This window comes from Channa argus, chromosome 14, assembly GCF_033026475.1.
Source record: "Channa argus isolate prfri chromosome 14, Channa argus male v1.0, whole genome shotgun sequence".
NCBI classification, from domain to species: Eukaryota; Metazoa; Chordata; class Actinopteri; order Anabantiformes; family Channidae; genus Channa; species Channa argus.
In genome coordinates, this window is record NC_090210.1 from 21507326 (window position 1) to 21530581 (window position 23256).

At 38.7% G+C, this 23256-nt stretch overlaps 2 protein-coding genes across 13 annotated transcripts; both read left to right on the forward strand.

Annotated features, from left to right (window-relative positions):
- Positions 1–1572: 1572 nt before the first annotated feature.
- ift57 (intraflagellar transport 57 homolog (Chlamydomonas)) lies at positions 1573–8769 on the forward strand. 2 transcript variants are annotated; one of them, XM_067529178.1, is made up of 11 exons: positions 1573–2111; positions 2775–2949; positions 3149–3267; positions 3497–3587; positions 4358–4432; positions 4581–4703; positions 6609–6680; positions 7471–7602; positions 7899–7961; positions 8040–8106; positions 8228–8769. In XM_067529178.1, exons 1-11 carry the CDS (start codon positions 1957–1959, stop codon positions 8407–8409), a joined length of 1254 nt encoding a protein of 417 aa, XP_067385279.1. In that variant the 5' UTR covers positions 1573–1956; the 3' UTR covers positions 8410–8769. The 2 variants fall into 2 exon arrangements, with proteins under 2 accessions (XP_067385279.1, XP_067385280.1); XM_067529179.1 differs by having other exon boundaries at positions 4361–4432.
- Positions 8770–10455: 1686 nt separating this feature from the next.
- tmem71 (transmembrane protein 71) lies at positions 10456–22869 on the forward strand. Of its 11 annotated transcripts, none has more exons than XM_067529186.1 (10): positions 10456–10536; positions 13874–13965; positions 14990–15037; positions 15565–15610; positions 16178–16387; positions 17003–17274; positions 17500–17694; positions 18047–18113; positions 18347–18408; positions 18801–22869. In XM_067529186.1, the coding sequence occupies exons 3-10, from the start codon at positions 15007–15009 to the stop codon at positions 18896–18898; spliced, it is 981 nt and encodes a 326-aa protein (XP_067385287.1). In that variant the 5' UTR covers positions 10456–10536; positions 13874–13965; positions 14990–15006; the 3' UTR covers positions 18899–22869. The 11 variants fall into 11 exon arrangements, 8 of the variants coding, with proteins under 8 accessions (XP_067385287.1, XP_067385286.1, XP_067385284.1 ...); XM_067529185.1 differs by having other exon boundaries at positions 10463–10536; positions 13874–13941; XR_010916474.1 differs by lacking the exons at positions 10456–10536; positions 13874–13965 and adding an exon at positions 18581–18614 and having other exon boundaries at positions 14992–15037; positions 18801–18850; positions 18929–22869.
- Positions 22870–23256: the final 387 nt, after the last annotated feature.

Consider the following 23256-nt stretch of genomic DNA (forward strand, 5'->3'; position numbering starts at 1 on the left):
AATGTTTTCTCCTTTTAACATGCACGTATGCACTTTGTAGCTGCTGAAAGCTGGTAAGTTTCTTTGTAGGCTTCCTCTGGTTCTGGACTTTGGTCTAAGCTAGGCTAAACACACCTTGGACCTATGTCCAGAAATGAAACTGAAACCCATCTTGTTTTAGGACTGTGAGAAGCTATTTTCAAAATGTGAAGAATATTTATTCAATACGTCTTTGTTACTTACACACACACACACACACACACACACACACCACAACCTTATTTTTTTATGGTTAAATGTCTCAGTTGGCGGTGGTTCAAGCCTGTCGGTGAAGCCTGGATTCGCCTCACTGAACATCATCAGCGATGCAGCAAGCAGTCGGTAGGCCTGTCAATCAAACAGTCTCCAGGGAGCTCCACCTGTGTGCTCACTGACAGGCAGGGAGATGCATGTAGATGAAACAAACATCCCCTTTCCTGCCTACGCTGCCTGATAGGGGCTGGGAATATGAATTATTCATTAAAACACACAAATACACACATACATAGTGTGCATTTGCAGGAAGAAACTAGATATGGTCAAAAGGTTGGGTTGAGGTTGAATGTAAGTCATATATGGAAACGATGACAAAGAAATCTGATTCTGATCAAGTAATTTATGTACTATTTAGATCCTTTACTTAATTTTAAAATTAAATTAATTTAAATGTAATTTCAGGGGGTTGCAGTGGCTCAGTTGGTAGAGCGGTGACCTACTGACAATAGGGTTGGAGGTTCCCGACCGCATGTTGAAGTGTCCCTGGGCAAGACACTGAACCCCCATAGCCCATCCGCATCGCCAGCCACGTCCCAAGCCTGGAGAAATTGGAGAGGGTTTTGTCAGGAAGGGTATCTGGCGTAAAAACTGTGCCAAATCAACATGCGGACAAAATGATCTGCTGTGGAGACCCTGAACTCACAGGACTATTATACAGACTATACAGTACTATTATAGAAAATATCATATGTGCACCTGTCTCTGTTTAATTATTGTATGTTGCTTTAATGAATCATTATTACTGGTTTATTGACTAGTGAGCAGGATTTTAATGTTATAAAATGATCAAAAATGTAGACAACGTCTAGACAATAATCTGTTAGTTTAAGCAATACCGTCAGTTAATTTCACCGTGTTCCACATAAACAAGTGTGGTATTTAAAATCACAGGCTATTAAATAACTTAAATTAACTATACAATATCTTTTTCTGCAGTGTTGAGAATTTGAAGTATGAAATCCTAAAACAAGGAAGTCTTAATCACACCTGGGTTTATCTTAAATACTGGAACAACTGGCAGACAACATTGTCCAATAAGTGGGGTGGTTTTAGATTTCACTGTCGTCAAAAAAATAAAATTAATAATTAAATTAATTAATAAAATAAAATAAACAAACTAAAAGCTAGTAACTGCACTACCGATATTTGTGTTGATTTTTTATTTACCTTTTCTAAATAAACTTAGCTTTTGGACAATTTTTATATTGCTTACATGCTTTTCATCTGAAATCCTTAAACCGGAATGTCAACGACGGTTGAACACTTATTCTGAAGGTATACCGGAAAAGCTTGAAGCTGACGTTGCGGGTTCCCTAGCTCTCATTGCTACGTAGCTCGTCGTTTTCTTTGGCGGATTTCAGTGGTCTGAATTTTAATAATATGTAGCTTTTTGACTTCTCTCTGCAGATGTCTTGCAGACGGAGATATGCGTTTGACTGTATGTTTGAGTCATGATGCCGTTTGCAGACAACATTAGCTCACGTTTCCTAGCCAACGAGCTAGCAGCTCTCGGTTGCCTGACAACGGCGAGGAAGCCAAACAACCTGGTCTCCTTGCTGGCGGGCTAGCACGGGCTATTTAGCTAAGGGAGTCCTAATAACTTGTGCTGTCTTCTTGACTTTCCATTTCTACTTTTCGCTAGCAGCTCATAAACTACACATCATGGCGGAAGACGGTAGAAGGGCAGTCGAAGATGACCGAGGTCCCGGAGCAGCTTATCAGGTGTTTGTAGTGATGGAGAACTTACTCGATAAGTTGAACCTTTTGAATTATGAGGAGGAAATTCTGGCCAAACACAACATGAGATGCCTGTCCAGGTGAGACATAAGTGTAACAGATGATAAAGTGACTAGCTAAGCCAGAGTTTTTGAATTACACACACGTGTTGACGCCAATTGTTAGGGTTTAATCTGAGCACAAATAATGACCATCAGCTCTCAATGAATACATTTTAGATTGCTACTGCTTAGATATAACATCATTTAGGAAGGAAGTAAAAACCGCGATTTAATGCTGCTAAAGGTAGAAAATAATACATATTCCATAGGTTTCACTACAGAGGGACTTGAATGGATTTATGTGAGTTTTCTTCAACAGAAAAATTCTCATAGTTTCTCAACTATAAGGTATTATTAAATATAATTTAATGGTATGTTAATTGTAGTAAATGTAAAGGGGTGTTAAAAATTGTGCATAGCACTGTGGGTACAAATGTAGAGAAAACTAGTGTCACAGTGTTCTTCAAAGTGGTTCAGCAGATATACCATCAGTAATATAATAAGAAGAACCTTTTATTTATGTAACACTTCTTAAAAAAAGAAGAAACAAGAATGCATGGCAGAAAAAATGCCAGTGAAAAAGGAAAATATAAAGCACCAGATTCCTTATTCATTCAAGAGACACAGCACAGAAACACCGTTACATACACGATCAAGTTTACAAGAATGAGAATTTACCTACCCTCTATTTCATTCCGTCAGATATTATTTTGTCTCAAGCCCATATCTGGTTTCCAACCCCGGTGAGCAGTTCTACATGTTCACCATCATTGCAGCATGGCTCATCAACGTGGCAGGGAGGCCCTTTACTCAGCCTCAGGAGTATGATGAACCCAACGCCACTGTGTCCAACATCTTGGCAGAGCTTAGGGCTTTGGTAAGTAATGCTCTGCAATAGGACACAGAAAAATCCTTTAATTTCTTGAGTTACTAAGCTGTGACAGCCTGCGAACCAACATGACCACAGATTCAATCGATTCAGACTCATCTTTGTTAGCTGCCCTTACTTACACTGTAAGATTTCAGAGATTGAAGGGTATAGGAGACTCATTTCACGTATTACTGTTGTCTGTCAGGGTGTTAAGGTGGACTTCCCTCCTTCCAAACTCAAATCAGGCTCAGGCGAGTATGTTTGCTTGGTGTTGGACCAACTGGCTGACCAAGCTCTGCGGAAGAGAGGGTTCTCCTTTAAAAGGTGCTAAAACAATTATTTTTTTCTCCTTACCTTACGAAAACACTCACTCTTTTATTTTGTGCTGTTAGTTGCTTTTGACCGCCAGTTGAGATCTTGTGATTTAATTTTACTGATTAATATATCTTTCGTATCAGTATCTGAACAGTCAGTTTATTATTACTTTTTTCTATCATCTAGGGGAAGCTGATTATATTGATGCATTTTACTTCGTCATTTTCTTTCCGCCCAGACCAAATTACCCAACAGAAGGCGCAGAAGAAGAGTATGTTATGGAGGACGATGCAGAGCTCACACTGAGTAAAGTAGAGGAGGAACTGATTGTAAGTGTCCCGACTTTATAAAGGTTGTAGCTTCCCCCTGAACTACCTTGAAGTCCACATCCATCTGTTAGCTCAAGTAACAAAAAAAGAAACATTGTTTCCTTGACAACCGGTTAGGCAAACTTCAAAAAGCAAAACTTCAAAGGCAGCCAGGTGAAGTCATCGATGACGTAACTGGTAGGCTTATCGGCTTGTTCCTTTCGGGGTTGTCACAGCAGAACATGTTCCAGACGTTGATTCTGCAACCCTCCCGTTTTTTTTATCTTTGCTTGGGACTGGCACCAAGGTCGCCCTTGGGGGCCGGGTGTGGCCACACCGGGTGGGGTAGGACACCTGCTGCCTTCTGCATCCCAACCCAATGCTCTACCACTGAGTCATCAGGCCCCCTGGTACGCTTATACAATACACTTCTTAATAAATATATATATATATATATATATATATATATATATATATATATATATATATATATATATATATATATATATATATATATATATATATATATTCTTCATCCAGACACAGTTACCACAAAAAAACAACAAACTCGGAGAAAGTCCCTGTCGGCTCAACCATGAGCTCTCTGGACTCCAGCAGTGATAAGGTTTTGATTTTTACTCTTTCTGACAAAAATAGTTTTTGAGCTCGGTTTTCACGAGGTGTAAAAGATTCTAACTAACCCATTGTAACTTCTGAATAAAGTACAGTTGAAGTTTGCACACATTTCATTGTAGACTTGAGCTATGTGTTGTGTTTGTGTGTAATAACAGGAGGAAGCTGATGATGATGATGATGATGAGAATGTGATTGATCTGGAGGCTCTGAAGTTACGGACCACTCACACTGTGAGTTCACCTGGAAATATTTAAAGAACACGATTGTTTTATTGCCTGCTTCACTTTAGGACAACCTAAAAAGTGTTTTACCTGCTTATTTTTGTTTTGTTTATTATAAATTCCTACCATATGTATCCTGTTATTTGTTTTCTGACAGGAAACAGAATCCTCCTCTAAACCAAATGAGATCCTGGTGTCGACAGTTGATGTAGCAGAGTGGAACCTAGAGGTAGAGAGAGTCCTGCCACAACTCAAAGTCACCATCAGGACTGACAACAAGGTACACACTCATCTGAACCACCATCACGTTGCCAGTTTCAGTACCACGGCAGAAAAAAACCAAAAAACCAATCTGATGAATGTATTACAACGTTAACGATTAGGAGATCTCAATTATTAGCTTGGGGAAAACTATAGAGGCAGCAGTGTAAGTCTTCACGAGCTGAGCGATAAGTAGCATCTTATGCAGAACCCAGCTCACGTTATGAACTTTGTCATTTTACTTTAAACAAGCTGACATTAACCTCTGTGATTACTTTAGATGCATGTGTCCCAACTCACGCACAATGATGGTAACATTTGTAGAACATTTTGATATCATGTTGTCTCTATAAAATTAAACAAGCATTCTCCAAGACCTTCTGTGCCATTGATACCTCATAAAATGTAAGTGACGTTTTCTGAATCGACCTTGTCCTAAAACATCAGTTCCCATGACCTCCCTAATCTGAACACCACCTATACCCCAAGCTCACATGGCACAGTCTGAGCCCGCTTCTGTATGTGATCCAGGATCACTTTCAGCTGGTTCCCCTGTTCAGAATTTGTTAGGCTAATTTAAATCCAGGCTGGGACACTTCTCGATGACGCACGATGAGGGGAATAAATGGCATAAAGTAAAAAATAAGGAAGAGACCATTAGGAGATTATTCCTATAGGTGCATAATACTTTTACTTCCATTGAGCAGAAGCTTTTCCATTCAAAGCATGTGCAGAAATTGAACGGCATTAGAGTCTTAGTTTAGCTCAGTTTAATTTAGTTAAGGAATTGACCTAAATGTAGTGGTGGTGAAAGTAATATTATTCTTCTCTTAAATTAAAGCACAAAGACCAACCCTGTAGAAATACATTAAAATGAAAAGTTTTGCACTGTAAATTTCATGTACATAAGTATTATTGGTTAGTTTACTTAATACCTTAATACTTCCGATTACATAAAAACATTTGTAATTTCTTTTTTCTTGGTTAGTTTAATCTATAAAAGTAGATTATATTCTCATCATACTCATACAACATATTACTAAGTGCAGCCGTCAGAAAAAAATGTGAAATTAAAAAAACAATATAACCCTCTGAACTTTCATGTTAAATTTCTGATACTTTCTTGAAATCAGATCTCAAACAATTAAATAACAAGCTGCCGTACGGTTGCAGCTTCACTATCTGCGAAGAACTCTGGGTCACACACCAAGGGACGCTCATTTGATTAAAGAAAAATCCATTTCAATTTAAAGTCTGAGCGGGAATGAGGTGGAATAACAGCTTTTCTGAGTGGACTTGAGGCTGCAGCCAAGTGAGGGACAAACACAGAGTCCTGTAAGGATATAAATTAGAAGGATGGAGTCTTTGTGGAAACAGGGTGGAAACTCTATTTTTTTGTTTATGTTGTGTATTTTAAGGTTAGTTAGATTAAGAAGCTATAGTGTACTGATGATGTCATTAACGGTTTTATTTTATTGTATCAGTGGGAGAGTGAAATCTTTTTGCATTACCTGAGTATAAATATGCTAAATTATGCTAAGACCACCATTATTACAACTACTGTATTAGCACAAATAAATGTTATGTTAATAAAAATAATATTAAGGGCAAAACACTGAACCCCCAACAGCCCTTTCCCCTCCCCAGTTGTGCAGTGCTGGTCCAAGCCCAGTAAAAATTGGGGAGGGTTGCATCAGGAAGGGCATCCAGCGTAAAAACTGCCAAATCTACATGCGGACAATGATCCGCTGTGGCCACACTGAACTGAATAAACCGAAAGGACCAAAATAAAAAAGATGACTATATTTGTATAAATATGTGTGTCGTGAATGTTGACATGATGACAAAATCGGATTTCCCTGTACTTCTCTGCGATGTTTCTAGGTTGTTTCTGTTGTGTTTGACACTGTGTGTTGGTCTGCAGGACTGGAGGATCCACCTAGACCAGATGCATCAACACAGAGATAAGATCAACTCTTCGTTCAGAGAGGCTAAGGTGCGTTCACTGACCTGAAGCCATAGCAGAGAAGTGATCCCTGCTAAATTGCAGTCTGTTTTTCTTTGTCTTTAGTGCCACCTCCTGGACTCACTGAGTGAGTTTCTGTTTATTTTAATGACTGAGCACAATTCACATGTAAGTGCATACAGTACTTAGTTGTTGTTGTTTTTTTTAATATATATCTATCAATAGTTCAACATGACAAGTTACTGCAGTACGATTACGTGCAAAATAACATCAGTACACTGCATCAAGAGTTAATGTTTTTATCATGCAGCTACTCAAAATGACCTCTGCCCCTTACAAATAAACGTGCTAGAGTGGTGCAGTGGTTAGCGCTGCTGCCTCACAGCTAGAAGGTTGCGGGTTCGTGCCCCGGCCAGCTGTGGTCTTTCTGTGTGCAGTTACTGGTTTCCTCCAGGTATTCTGGTTTCTTCCCACAGTCCAAAAACATGCATGTTATGTTAATTGCCCATAGGTGTCAATGGATTTCTGTCTAATTTTCTTTGTCTGATAATATTTGACTCCTCTTTAGCTAAAGCGGTGGCGTATTTTCATAAGCTCTGCAGTAGGTCACACTCTTTCTCCTTGTAATCACCCGATATCCACAAAAAAAACAGTCGGCATTGTTTTTCTCTAGTGTACTTTGTTTTTAGTTTGGAGCATTTTTTTATCTTCTACCTTTCACAGACGGAAACTTAAAAGTGACAGGAGAATTGTTCTCAAAAGATACTTGAACCCCTCTTTATAATGTCCCATTTTGTGTCTTGTTTTGCTGTCTTTGCAGAACTACCTGGACAAACTGCAGGAGGACATAGGAAAGACTCTGGGGAAGGTCAGCAGCAGAGAGAAATACATTAACAATCAGCTGGCACTTCAAATTCAGGAGTACCGCATCGCTCAAGCCCAACTCAGGGAGGTAAATGCCTGTAGCTGAAATCTGCAGCTCATAACCATGAGTCTATTTACAGTCTTAGAATGCCTGGAGTCAAAGTCACTGCTGCTGACATGTTATAAAACCGTCTTCTAGCTCACAAATGAGGACAAGTGGAAAAGGACCAAAACAATAGAAAGTTTACATTAAGACAGAGCAACATTTCACACATTTAAATTCAACACTGTAGTGTTCTTAGTGCAGAAGTATTTAGAAAAATAGTTAAAGAAATTAAAGAAAATTCCGCAGAAACGTGTCAACAAACTGCTTTTCTCCACTAGGTCAAGGAGGAATATCAGCAGGCAAGCAGACGGGTGACTGAAAAGACCAGAGTCTTGGCGGAGGTCAGTGAACAGTACTGAATTAATACTTGTGGGAAGAGGCAGTTTGTGAGCTTATGTGTTTATCTGCATGTGTTTCAGATCAGTGAGGAGCTGGAGAAAGTGAAGCAGGAGACAGAGGAGAAAGTCAGCATCTTGGCTGATGGAGGTGAGACTGATGACTTTGTCCGTTTAGCTTGTTTGAAGAAACGAACTATCTGAATTAAAAGATGAACTGGTTCCTCACGCTAGTGTTCAGTGTTCTCATTCTTCAACGAATTGCCCCTCAGCTCCAGTGGTGAAGATCAAGCAGAGTTTGACAACGTTGAAGCAGGAGATCATTCAGATGGACGTGAGGATCGGCGTCATCCAACACACGCTGCTGCAGGCCAAACTCAAAGAGAAGTCCAACATGACGCACGACATGCATCCAACCAATATCCCAGAGCCTGCTGCCAGGCCCTTTTCTTAGTTCTCTCACAACACTGCACACCTCAGCTGAATACACAACTTGTTTTCTAGATATTCGTAGTCAGAATAAAGGAAAACGTCTTTTAAGATGTCGGATCATCAAAACATCCTAGAATTTAACTTCAACTACACAATTAACTTTATTAGTACTGTAAAATAGCTTTTGTTTCTGCGCAGCTATGAAATTATAACCCATAACATACTGAGTTGGAACAGTTTTGCTTTTTGGTCATTTGTTCACTGTAAAATGTACTTTTGTTTTTTTACTAATGGTATTTTTATAATGGTATAATGCATTCACTCACATTTGCAGAAGACAGGTATTAAGTATTATTCCTATTAAAACATTTTAAAAACTGCGCGGCAGAAGTGTTCAACACAGTGATATTCTTTATTTGAAGGCGGTCAATAAAATGAAGGAGGGGCGGCCATTTAAAAAAAAAAAAACCTCGTTTGTGATTCGAGGAGAATTTCTGCATCTCTGTTAGAATGGACTCCAATGGGAGTTTTGGACAACACTCTCTCCAATTCTGGTCACACACTGGAAGCACCGTAAGTCCTGTCACTAGGAGAGTTACATTTCCTGAAAGAAAACAAAAATATCTACTTCCTAATGTATCGTTTGCAGAGGAAAGATATAGGTTGACTGGAGAAGGAGAAAGAAAGTTGATAATCAAGGGAAAGCTGAGAAGTTAGTGCTTGTGATGTCACCCGTTCTAGCTGTGTGACGTCACATTCTGCAGTACACATTAATGGAGAAGCTGGAAAATCACCAAAAAGTACCTCAAACTAAATAAACTGTAATTATTCCAAAAATATAAAGGAGACAGAAGCTGATTTAAAGACAAAAAGTTGAAAGTCCCTGCATTCATTTAAATTTTAAAGTAAGTTTCTACACCAAAGTATGACGATACAAGAAGCTGATGAAAAGAGCCAATTGGAGTTTTAAGGGTCTCATTTAAGTTCAAACGAGAAAAGTATCAGCATGGGAATCGCAAAGAAGATACACATTTCTATGACAATATTATAAAAGTTGACTTTACCGCAAACTAATTTTCCTGTAGGTCAGTGATGTGTGTTTCTGCCTTTTACTGTAGCTACAAATCATTACAAATAATTGCGTTGCACAGCTCTTCCATACGTGGTCATTTCATCTGACCACTAGATGTCTCTAGCACACAGGCAGATTAGGAGTATTGTCACGAAATTTTATATACTTTTTGTAAATGTACATATCTGCATTAATGGCTTTTAACATAAAAAGTACCCGTAACTAAATCAGAGTTGCATAAAGCGAAAGAACTCAAATTAGAATATTCTTGATTTGTGGGGATTCTGGGGGACTTTTATCTGCAGCGTTGTCAAGGAAGTGAAGTGCTGCTGCTATTGCTTCAAAATAAAAGGTTGCACCATGAAAGTTTTGCTACTGAATGTTTTCCTCTTTCCCGTTTGCTTTAAAGGGGGAAGACGTTTTCTGCACATTTATTTGCTTCGTGTTTTCCTTATTAATTCAATTTGTGTATTATATTTCATTCGATCCCAGTATGGAGTCTTACATCAACTCTCCCATTTGGCTGACCAGCAGCAAGGTAAATACAAATGTGTACAATATGTAAAACCCGAAATGGAGACAGAATCTATAAATTAAAACATATTTGAATGAATTTGAAAATATATAATGTGGATTTAGCATAGATTTTAAATGTACAGTCCGTGGTCTTCAGTTAGTGAACTTTATGTTTTATATTAAAAATAACTCTATGGACTATACCAGTGCCCTTTGTATAAAATAAACCATTGAGAATTGTCTAAATACATTGTTTTGGTATATTTAATAGCTGACACTCGTTAGAAGAGGAATTGTTTATCGTGCTTTTACTTTGAAACATTGATGGGGAACCTGCATTGGTTGGTTTTAATTTGACAGACGGACGACTGCTTCCTGTGTGTGGGCGAGTCCAGTGACAGCTGCGGGGACCCGAGCTTCAGACTGCTGGGTGGTTTTATCCAAAGATTGAGACTCACAAGTTCAGGAAAAGAAGAGGAGGACAAACGGTTTATCTGGACGGGAATCTTTTTGTATTTTTTAAATTGTTACACTTCCGGTAGGCGAACGTGGAGGAACCGGGTGAGTTCACATCGGTCCCGTTATGTTTGTTCTTTGTTTTTCTCGATGTGCTGTAGATTCTGCTGATCGTATCTTTATTTTCAATTTATTTCATACCGCGCTGTCGAGAGCAGCACTTTTTTTTCGGGAACATAATATTTTTAGAAAGATGCTAACATAATTCCCCAATTTCCTTGTTTTAAGTTTATTACGAAAACATAATATGATATAAATATGTAATAGAATATTGATTAGCTCACACGGTGAAACTGTATGAAAAATATTCCTGAAAATGAAAGGGAAATAGATAAATTTGCCTTTGAGTAGCTTTAGCACGACAATCAGGAACCTTCTCAGAATATTATAAAAGTTTAAAAGTTTCTAATAAATAAAAGTGTCCTGGGAGCACAAAGGTCAGCGTATATTCAAACCCACAAAGAACAATGAACGAGTAGAAGGTAACAAAAGACACTTCAAATCATGGGAAAACTATATTAATACACTTCTGAGCTTCTTAAGCAATGTAATACTAGTGGAACTGTATTTAAAGGTACAGTCCAAAAATAATACACTGACATTGTGAGCGCTTTATAGTCAGAACAGGCTAAATATTGTAGCCGATAATAAAAAAGGCAAAACTTCAGAAAGGCTAAACGAAAGCTTATAAAACTACTCTAATAATTATAGTATAGTCTAAAATACGCAGCTTAGGCAGGTGTAGTAGAGGGTGACTGTGTTGGTGATGCTGGATCTGCTGCTGGTGAAATGGTTCCTTCCAACTTTGTGTTTCCTGCTACGCATTTTCCTCCAACATCAGCAGCTCCATCAGAGAACGGTCTGCTGCAGCTGCAAGGCATGCTGGGAAACACGGGATGGGAAGGGTCCAACATGTACATACAGGGGGGATGTAAATGAATAAGGCCATTGAAAGTGCTGGGAGGAACAAATCTGTTTTGATTTATCAATGTGACTTAGCGTAAATATTCAGTTGGAGAAAATGATAACTATCTCTTTTGCCTTCATATGTTGTTTTGTTCTATTAACAAAACCCATACGGTTATATTTAGAAAGCTACAAGTTACAATGCATGTTTAGCTTTTTTGTCAAAAAATAATAATGTGTATGGTAAATGATAAAAGCAAATGGTGACAGAGGAGAAATTCTATTTACAGACATTTGTCAATGTGGAAAATGCGTTTTTGTTGTTCTTTTTTTACGTCAGGTAATTCAGCATCAACAAATATTCAGAAACTGAAATGTTTCAATAAGAAAGAATTTGTTCACATTATTATTATTATAATTATCATGTCTGTGATTATGATTGTTATTTTTAATATAGTTACTATTGTTATTAATAGTAGTAGTACTACTAATAGTGGTATTGAGATACAGAAGGCTGCAGGATCGGAGGTGTGGCACCGCCTAACCATCAAGGGCCACTCTGGTGCCTGAGCCCGGATTAAAAAAAAAACCCCATGACAAATCATGTTCCGCTGTGGTGACCCCTGTAGGACCAAGCTGAAAGCCACTGATATATTAGTAGTAGCAGTATTGTAGTATTACTATTAGAGTATTATTAAGAAAAGCCGAGTTCCATTTTTCAAATAGCACAGAACTGATCAGACGTCAGCTGTTCACTCAGTTTCTCTAATGCCATGTTGTTCTTCCCTCTTTATCACGCCTGGTCTGTCAGTCTGTTCAGACACGATCCCACCTATTCTTCAGTGTAGATGTTTAGTTAAGGAAATATCCTGGAAAGAGACTAATTATTCACTACTTTGAAACAGCATTTTGATCAAGTTGTTCCTTCTTAGTCCCCAAAGGCCACATCTTAAAGATACGTGGCACCACTTGATCTCTCCTAAAGCAGCACCCCCATCCGATTCCCATATGTCTGGATGTCACTCTCCTTTCGCCAGTGAAAAATGGGTTTTGCAGAAAAACAGATTTGGTTAAGAATCTTAAAATTTTCTTCCTGATGTCTTTTGCAGAACCTCACTCAGGACAAACTACATCTTTAACTTTATGTTTGCTCTTTCCAGCCTCGGGTTGGCACTATCAGAGCTTCGGAGTGTTCTGTGTTTTTAAAATTTTTCGGTTGATGCCCAGGAACATAAGAAAGGAATCCCCCCCCCCCGCCCCTACCTCCTCCTCTTTCTAGCATTCACTGCACCACAGACAGTCTCTGTGTTCCCCCAACTAAGAATCACTGACCCATTTTATCTGTTCACTCGTTATTCAGTGGAACAGAGCGTAATAGAAAGTGAGCGGACATTCAGGGAGAAACACGGATGTTCGTACATGTGTCGCACTGCTTTAACGGAATTATTCACGTAAAAGAATTCACGTCCGATGGAGCTGTCACGTTGCCCAACTTTATCAATCCACATGTTTCCATGAAATTTCGGTAGAAAGGGGGAGTTATGCATTTTACAGCTCTCATTCATAGTTATTACACACAAACTACCAGGCGTAGTTACAGGTCTTTGGGTTATTACTGTAACTTTTGGTCTTTAGTTTCCACATCGTGTTTTTGGCCTATTACCAAAATGTTTCTATTGCTTACTCTATTGCTTACGTATTTAATACTTATTAGTTGTATAACATTATATTATTATATTTATTATCAACATAACCCTGCTACCTCACTATTACAGACACAAATAACCCCTAACACATTATTACCCCCATACAGCCTTGTTATTTTGTGAGTATTATCCCAGTTTTGACCTGCTATTACTGAGCTGTAAATTAAAGTGAAAATGAGACTGGGATTATTATCAAACATATTTTGAAGAACTTGACAGTTAAACCAGCACCTTCACATTAATCTGCGTTGATCGAAATGTATTGAAATATGGCAATTGGGCTTATTATAAGGAACATGCCTATGTGCAGTTCATCTATTTGAAATGGTTAGGGGACGCTGATATGCTGTTACCTAGGAGACAGTAGAGAATGTAAACATGTGTCTGACTTCCCATCTGACTGTCATCTGATTTCCTTTGCATGTGAAGTCACGGAGGTTTGCATAAAAGCGAAGAGTCTCACATATTTAATCTCTCCTCATGTGACAATTTGCGCAATGACACTGTCAATTTCCTTTAAGTTCAAAAACTCAATAAACTACAGTATGTACCATATTTTACCAAAACCTGTGATTATGAGTACATATGTTTCATCGTGTATGTTTGATGTGTTCACTGCATCTTTCCTCACAAGACGGCAAATAAACAAACAGTTCAGTCTCAGTGTGTCCGTCGGAATCAAAGTTCCTCCGGCCGAGACAGAGTTAACAGGAAACGTGAGCTCAGTGTCACAGCCCCTCTGTTTTTCTTTCCTCTGCATTTTTTCTCAGGCTGCTGCTGCTGTTTCGTCCCCACAGGATGTGAGAGAACATTCTGAACATTCTGCTGAAAACCCAAGGTAAAGCTCAGGAGCAATTTCGAGGTACGGTTTAAATACCTTCTGATGGGTGGGTGCCTGTATAAATATCCTGCACTATTTTTGTGGACTGACCAGAGTGGATGGGATTTGTTAGCCCGTAGACTCTTAGTGCAGTTAATCCCTTGAGCGCTCAGACTAGACAGGAGAATTCTTCTGATAAGCTCTGCAGGCATTAACAGAACTGAAGTTACTGGAAAGGCAGTTTGCAGGGAAGTTTTATTCCTGGCTGCCGGACTTTCTTTCTCCTGGTGGGTTTTATTTTATAGACTTCATGTCAAAATCTGTCGTGCAGATCAAAACCAAGACAGAATGTGTCCAACGAGACCTGTGCATCAAAGGATGATGTATCTCAATCCTCTGTGGCATAGAGCTCCATTGTTGTCGACAAAAAAAGCAACAAAACAAACAAAAAATACCCTCCCGGTTCCATGTTCTTCGATTGAATCAATCCCACTGGAGAACAACTGTGGATTAATCCGTCACCGTAGTGCCACCATTTGTTGCTGTTTGATCTAATTAAACTGACCGGTTGTTTCAGGAAGTTACTGACCCTTTGAAACCATTACAATGTGCGTGCTGGGCTATTGTCTTCATGTCCATGTTTAATAGACTTGGAGCACAAGAGCCACAGACAGATTAGCGGAGTCTAGACGTACGATTCACCAACATGTTTGTTTGACTCTGCATGTGAGACTTGTTGGACAAAACTATGGAATAACATGAGACCCACCTGTTATTTACAATTATTTACAGTAAATATTGTAACTATAAAAACAGTTATCAAATTATGTACAAAACATTAAGTACTTAAGTAAAAAGTACAGAAGTACAAGTAGTACACTATAACATTTATGCAAATTTATTTGTAAAAATTTACTATTGATATTACTATTTAGATTGTATTATTAATGTCAATTTTATCATTTTTATTGTGCAGTTTTTAAATATGTTTTACACAGGTGATTGCAAGAGCTATCAACTGCCTGTTTGTCATTGGCTTATGTTGGGTGTCTGATGTCCTTCACAGACCGACAGAGGACCAACATGGCCCTGTTCTTCTCTGGAGCCGTTACAAGTACGTCAGCAACATCAACACATGCGCATCATTAACAGGAAGAATATCACCCAGAAACCAAAACCCCTGAAGCTTTCCTGCACGACTTATCCAAACATGTGGATGACACTTGTTTCCACAGGGTTTTCTATTTAATTCATTAATATATACAGTAGTCAATATATGTTGAGACAGTTCTAAAGTTGCGTGATCATTAGCAGAGATAGAAACAATATCAAATATTAGCAATTCGAAAGCCTTACAGAGCAGTAAACTCTGTGAAACAATTTTTTGCCTTCTCCATTTTGTTGATGAGTGAATGTGTTCTGTGTGTCACAGTCTTTGTCCGCTGTTTATTAGCATTATATCGACTTTGTTCCAGAGAGTCCATTTGCAGTGTGAGCCGACCTTAGGAATGTTCTCCGGCTCTTCAAACTGATAGAAGTGGTCTTTATTTAGAAAGCTCTCAGAACAACACACGCCAAACCTGTTTCATATGAGAGGGAGGGAGGTCTCATAATCTTTTCCAATATATGTCTGTGTTTCAGGTTCACCGATAAAGCAGAGGCTGCGGTCCAATCACTCCTGTCAGAGGTAAACTCCTCTGCTCCTTTTACCCTTTCAAGAAGAAATCATTGGTTTTCTGCGGCTGCTGCCGCTACACAACAAAATCTGTGTAAATTAAATTGTTTTGTGAGTAGATCAGACTTGACCTTTAATGACAGACAACTCAAGGCAGTTTTGATGATGTGAAATTGCATTTAACATTTACCATCAGTATTTTAACACAATGTATTGCTACTTTTATATATATATATATATATATATATATATATATGTATATACACACACACACGCACACGCACATCTAAGTGTCCAAAAAACCTTTTTGTTTGTGTGGTCATGGGTTGCATACAATGTGACCTAGCAAAGTAACTGATGAAATAAAGCAGTATCCGGCTTTGGGTCAGTCAGACTTAAAGAAATGAGTACAGAGCACGTCTGGGTCTCAGCTGCAGACCTGGGCAGAATTCTGCAGGAAAGGGATTTGATCAAGTTTTAAAAGTTTCCTGCCTCAAACTAAAGATTATTTTTCACCTGTTTTTCGTGCAGTACATTCTAGATCAGTGACTGTTTTGCTAAACTGTCTGTGTCCCACAGCCTGGACCTGTCTCTCCTCTCTCCTGACTCCTCATACGTCTGCTACTCGTCTGTGAATGGTGATGACCCCTGCTGCTGCCGCCGCTCGCCGCGCCTCCTCACCAACGGATACTACACCGTCACAGAGGACAGTTTCTCCTGGGACGAGGATGGAAACGTGTCGCTGACTTCCTGCAAAGCTAACATGTCCTACAAGGAGAACCCGGTCAGGTGAGAGCTACACAGAAGGAGACTTTGCAGTGCTTAATTTTAAAGGGTCACAGGTTAGAAACTTTGCTGTCTACTGGCTGATTTAAATTCAATTCAAGCTTTGGGTCTCAGCAGTAAAAGGCAGGAAACTACATGAGCAACACACACACAGACACACACACACACACACACACAAACATCCAGAGACCCTACCTCTTCTTCAAGCAATGAGGTAATTCCCAGCAGCCAATCAGAGAGCTGGCTATCAAAACATGTTGAGCAAGTGTAAAAGCTGTACATTTTTCACGTCTGACATCGGCTGCTTTCAGGAGTCGGAGCATGATGTTACCTGCCACAGTTGCTGGGAGAACTGTGCATTATTCGGAAATGTATAAATAACACGAGAAGAGTGTTTTTTCATTACGTGACGGTTCTCCAGCTCTCCAGCAACTGTCTTAACAGACATTGATAATAATTGTACTTATAACTTACTTAATAACTATGACCCGGCTATTACTGAACAAAAAATAATACACAAGTGAGACTTTCAGAAAAAAACCACAGAGCTCAGCTAAAACACACAGAAACCTGACACGAGCATCGGGAGGATTTTTAATGAACTTGAACACTTCTTAGGGTTTTCCGGCGCAGACGGAGGCCTCGCGGGACGCTGGCTCGTCTGCTGAGCAACGTGAGGGAGAGCTGCCAGACCTGGCTGGACGAGAAAGTCTTCAGAGGTGTGTTTGGGACGGCACAGAACCAGAACCTGGACAAAGACAAGAACAAGGGTGTAGACACAGAATACGAACAGGATCAGGACTGGGCCAAGACCCCGACCCCACTTGACAAGTCCTCCTGGTTTGACTGCGGCAACACTGAACTGGATGACAGCCACAGCTTTATTTACAGTGAGTAACAGCTGGAGGTTTAAGTTCAGTATGGATCTGATATGATGCTGGTCTCAGATGAATCAGGGAGTGTAAAGATTTCTTTAAGACCTTTGACATAAAAACAGCTCACATGAATGAAGGTTACTTAGACTGATGAGTAGAGGGAAAAACCTCAAAATAAAATAGTTTACATTTTCAGAAAATGAGTCAATTAAAAAAATGTACCGATTTTCTGTGTTTCAGATCCCACAGAAATCCCTCCCCCTCCGGACAAAGTGTCCCCTGGCTCGAAGCTGCTCATCCAGGAGGAGATTTGCTCTGACATCTGTCAATCTAAAGAGCAGTTCACGCAGTCGCTGGGCGGACTCTCAGAAGTCCCGCCTCCCTCCGTTTTCTTCGCCAACACCTACTGCTGCCAGGCCTCACCTGAGCCCACAGGTGAGCTGCAGCGTTACGACTACTGTAATAATTTAAGAGTGTCCTAAAACAATGTGAATGCTGTTTGAGAGGTGCTTTCTCAGATCTTTCTTTTTTAAAGTGTAGAACTACATCCCGTGGAAACATATGGTCAAATCACAGCAGTCCCAAGAACAAAACTGAACATGATTAGATCTGTTTGGGGTTTTTTCTATGTCCTCAATGCAATGTCTCATTTAAAACTCTTTGAAGGCTAATAAATCAAGAAACATTTGTGATTTCACCAAATCTTCCTCATCCAAATAGACAGAATAGATAAATGTTACTGACGTTCAGAAGTCTGCTCTTTCTCTGACATGTGTTTTTGTTTCAGGTTTAACGGGAAAAGCTTTTGTTCTTTTTCTCTTCACCGTCTTCCTCTTCATGGCTCTGTGCTCAGGGTAAAGCTCCTGTCTCTGCCGTTGTCATTTCAACTCTGCCAATCACTTCATCAAACACAATAACTTCGGGTCTGCCAGTGTTTAGGCTTTTATCATTCATGAAAAAACTGTTTGTTTTAAATCAACACAGTCACAAATAGATTTGAAATAGAATAAGCACTATTCTTTTATTTAAAATGTCTTGACATGACATTTTATTATTTCTAAAATCTCACTTTATATCTTTGCCGCAGGTGTTTGTGGTGGAGCACGACTGTAACGTCAACAGTGTTCATGATGATTACAACATTTATGGGTAAGTATAAAATAACATTAGACTAATACATGGTCAACGTTCTAAATCTGCTGGTGAAATATTCTGTTATATTGTGAAAGTTTCAGAGTGATACTCGAACCTATTATAAAGGTTTTTGTTTTGCATCTAGTAGGACTTCACTTTTTCATTTATCACGCTTATCTTGTTTTAGTTAAATATGATGATCTTGGCGATGAAATTTAGAGGCAAGTAAAATAGTTGTAATTAATCATTTGTAACTTTTTGAAATGAAAGTGGTGAAATATTAAGGATTTTGAAAATCGACACTGCAGCATTTGTAATGTTATTCCAGAAATGATAGGATCAGCTTTGAAAAATGAAAAAAAAATAAGAGAATTAGAAAACATTTCTCTTGGTGCGGTCTCTTTCAGTCGTGACAAAGTCGGGACCGATGGGCGAGTGGAGACGGGCAAAGACAGAGGCGAGTCTGAAAACACACTCGTTTAATCTCATGGAAATAAATTACTAAACAGTTTGAAATTCTTCTTTTTTTTTGCAGGATATCACATCAAGAAATGAGTAAAACAAATGACAGGGTGGTCTCCAGTGTAAACAATGCAAGACTGGAAGAGCAGCCGAAGGAAAAAGGTCTGATGGGACGGTTTTACATTTCACTGTTTGCATGTAGGTTGCACTTAATGGACCAAGTTGTACTGAGCTCTGGAAAACCTTTAACAGCAAAGGCTGTTCGATGCTTCGACTGCATAACAAAGAAATCTCACTTTATGAATGGAAATGTATCTAAATGTGTCTTATGTACCAAAGTGAAGGGCTGCAGGTTTATAATGATTGAAATTGAATTGAAACAGGCACATTTTTTTATGTTTAATCACGAGCCTATAAAATATGATGACCGCTCAATGTGCAGCTGGACAGTCGGGAGATGGTTGGAAATGTTTTGTCTCCGGGAAAAAGACAAAAGGGATCAGATTTAACATGAACCTCTTCCAGGGTGTGAAAGCTGAAACAGACAGCGCGTTTCTGTTAAAAAGCCGAAGGAGCTCATTAACGTGGTGACACAAGTTATTGTAGTTAGCAACATAACAATATCTTTATCTAATATTGAATCTCCAGATGTATCTAATGTATTTTTGAAATGTGTATCTTCTATCGTTCGTGGTTGAACTTGGCTTTTTTGGGGGGTTTCCAAAGTGAGCAAATATCAGACCGTGTGTCTGTAGAAACCATAAATTTACATCCAACAGCAAAAAAAAACTCCATAAAAACCCAAAAAACAAGCAGAGCCACACTTCTGTTCAAGACATCAGCTGCCACTTTTTCTAAAAAAGAAATACGTAAAACAAATTTTTAACTGCAGAAAGCGAAAGTGCCATTTCTTTCCTGAGGAAACTGAATGATGAGCTTTGTTCCCGAATGAAATAACTTACAGAAAACAGCACACAAATAATAATAATGATAAAAATAATAATAATCATATGGTTGTTCGCGATACTGATAAAGCTGCACTAGGTATAATTTTATGCTTAAAAAGAGTTGGCTTCACATAATCCAACCTCACTGATCGTAAAAGCAATCTAACCATTGACTTCAGTGGTGGATGCAGCTGTTCTCCAGGCTTAATCTGACATTTTTATTCTTTATTGTTCAAATTGAAGCACGTCTGAGTAAACCAGACGTATAAGCAATAAAAAGACTATTAAAGTTCTTTTTTAAGGCTACGTGCCACTTTGGCAGTAGGTGGAAATACAAAGAATCTAGCGATCTTGTGTATTTTGGATATTAAAGGATCATTTTCAGGTACAGAGTTGTTCTATGCAGCGTTTTGTGGTGAACCTCGTCAGCTGTTAAGTGCCTTTCTATCATCCAGCAGTGCAGAAATGCAGAATCACACAGGGATTATCGAGGGTTAGAATAAAGACTAAAAATGCGGCTGACACAATAATCAGACCTGCTGCAGGGTTAAAAAGAGATGATGGTTTAACCTGCATGGTGGTGGTTCCTGTGTCAAGAACCAATCAGAGAAAACTCATTTTGTAACACGTTAACATGTTCTCACTGGCTGCTAAGCTTCTCGGTAGGAAGCAATTTAACGAAATAATCTGCAATTATTGGAAAACAAACGGAAGACGAACGGAGAAAAAGGGGGTTCTGGTCTCAGACGCTGACCTCTTATCGGCTTCTGAAAGCTAAGAACATCTGTCAGGAACGTTAGAATGGTTTTACGAGGAATTCGCCGTCATCGAATAACACCATCATTTATCAGTCCCTCCAGGATTTCAGGATTTCTTTTTTAAAATGCTGGACTTAGTGGCGTTTAAAAAAAAAATATTCCAAAAAAAAAAGATGCCTGTTATGATATTTTTCTGTGTGCGATCGGTTAAATTAATTGTTGTAATCCCGTTTTCTTGGAGGCAGCGATCTACTGACCGCTCGTGTATAAGTCAGGTTTTCTGAGGGAGCAAAAACTCAAGAAAATCCAAGACACTCAACTATAAACTGTGCTAAATCATTGTGTCTTTCAAGCCGCAATAAAAGAAAAAATTATTTTGTCTCGAACAAGAAAACTGAAACCAGTCACACAGCCTGGGGTGTTGGATTGATCTCCTCTATCATAACAGTAACAGCACAATAGGAATAAATGTTTTCATCAGGACAAGAAGTGTGGCAGGAAGCTGGGGCTAAAGAAATGTAAAGAAAATCATGTACTGTACAGCTTTATAAGGTTCGGACCTTATAACGTTTTTAGAACTCAATCACATTTGGGCCTCAAACTACGCCAAGGCTGGTAGCATATCTGAAAAAATGAAGAGATGAGCTGCGCTTCGTTTTCATCGACAGCACAGTTCAACTCTTTCTCTGTGAAATGTTAATGTTTTTATGTGCTTTTGTGAAAAAAAATGAAGTATTGACTTTGGTTCTTCATGAGACTGATTGTCTGAATTCAGTTCAAAGCTTTGACCAGTCGTGCTGCGTTTATGTCATACGGGAATTACCAGCTTCCAACTGGTGAATAATGTTTGCACAAACAGATGTTAAAGGTAATGATTTTAAAATTACGACGGAAACTGCAGTTTTTCTAAAGGCTTTAAAATATGCAGTAATGTATGCTGCAATATATGCAGCATACATTACTCTCGTTCTCATATGACATGAACACAACACGAGACCTGTAACATGAAGTGTTAAGGTCCAGTCACATCCGAAAAAAGACGGCTTCTGTGAATCAACGTAGTCTGTGAGCCGACCGCTAATGTGTTACTAACCCGAAAACATGTTCTCTGAGCTTATTCAATAAGACGTTACAAACTCGTAGCTACCTAGCTTCAGTTATTAACTGTCACTTAGCAAATGTATTAGTGTGGGTGCTAATGTGCAGTGGTGATGGAAGTAATGTTACAGTCAAAAATGCTCCATTACAAGTCAAACTTCTGAAATGTTACAGAAGTGTGTAGGAAAGGAAAATGTGCTTAAACCATCCAAAGCAAAATCATGCACATGTATCACCGTGTGAGCAGCATTTGCTGTCGTAGCTAATTGTGTGTGTAAATTAGGCTTAAACCGTAACGACGGCAGCACTTCTACTGAAATGGACAGAAATTGGCTGCTTCAAATGCTGGTGTGCCCGGACCTTTAAAAGTCAGATCTCACTCCTTCTGTTTAAAGTTTCCCATTAGTCTAACGTGTTTTTATTCACTTCAAAGTGCCAAATTTGTACCAAATGTGACGATTCAGGAATATTTCAATGAATCGTCAATGAACAAAAACCGGTCTATGTTACCAGTACTACACGGCTTTGCATTACTTTGCATTTCAAGCTGCACTTAGAAATATTTTTTATATTAATAAAGGATCAAGAGACTAATGTGAAGCACTTTGCTTGTAGCTGTAAACTCATTGGCTTTATTGCTAAAAAATAAAGGTCAGATATGTTTTTCACATCTTGGTAAAGAGAGTGAATTTAGGACTCCCACATAAGATGGACACACACAGATGTAAAGTCCTTTAATGCACCTTTGAAATAAGTCAGTGTTGATGATTTTTTGTTAATACTGGATTTGCTGCAAAACAAAGGAGAAACTTTTCAAAGACAAGTGACTTCATATGTCTTTTTATTCTATGAATCAACCTTTAGATAAGCTTTTGATGGCGTTAATGTTGTACAAATGTTTTTTCTCTCCTTTTCATTGACGACACTTGTTTCCAGTGTTGGAAATGTGATACTCAGTTGTGATGGCACTTACTGTATCTGTTCATTGTTTTTCCACTGTACTATATACATATAAGTTACCTTAATGTCAGAACTAGGTTTAAATTTAAAACTGGGACATGAGGAGGAAGGTTGGCATAAGTCACCAATGTATCCTGGAATGAATCGGATATTTTCTTCCAAAATGACACTTTAAAGGCGACATCTGTTCCCTGCTGTGTCGATTGCCGTTTCATTGAGTGAAGCGTTTTAATAAAAAAGCATGAGCATCATTTTGTGCCTGCTGTCTGCTGGGTTATTTCTTTGTGATTTGTTTTTTCAGAACAAATGAAAATCAGTTTGCAGATGCACTTGTCTGAAGAAGAAGCTGAAGCTGATGAAGAGATGTATAGATGTGAGGCAGTTGCACTGAATTGTTGAGGTTCAAGAATATCAGCAACCAGGAATATTTTTACTGTCTAATATGAGGTAAACAGGTGTTTCTCCTGCACATCAAATTCCATAGCCACAATGTTAATGATGTAGCAATATGGGTTCTGAAGCCATAAAACAAAACACAACACAAATATACTTTTAAAAAAAATAATCAAAAAAATGTGATTGGACAAATAAACATGAATGTTTAACCCCAATCAGCTTTACAAATACAAAAAATCAAA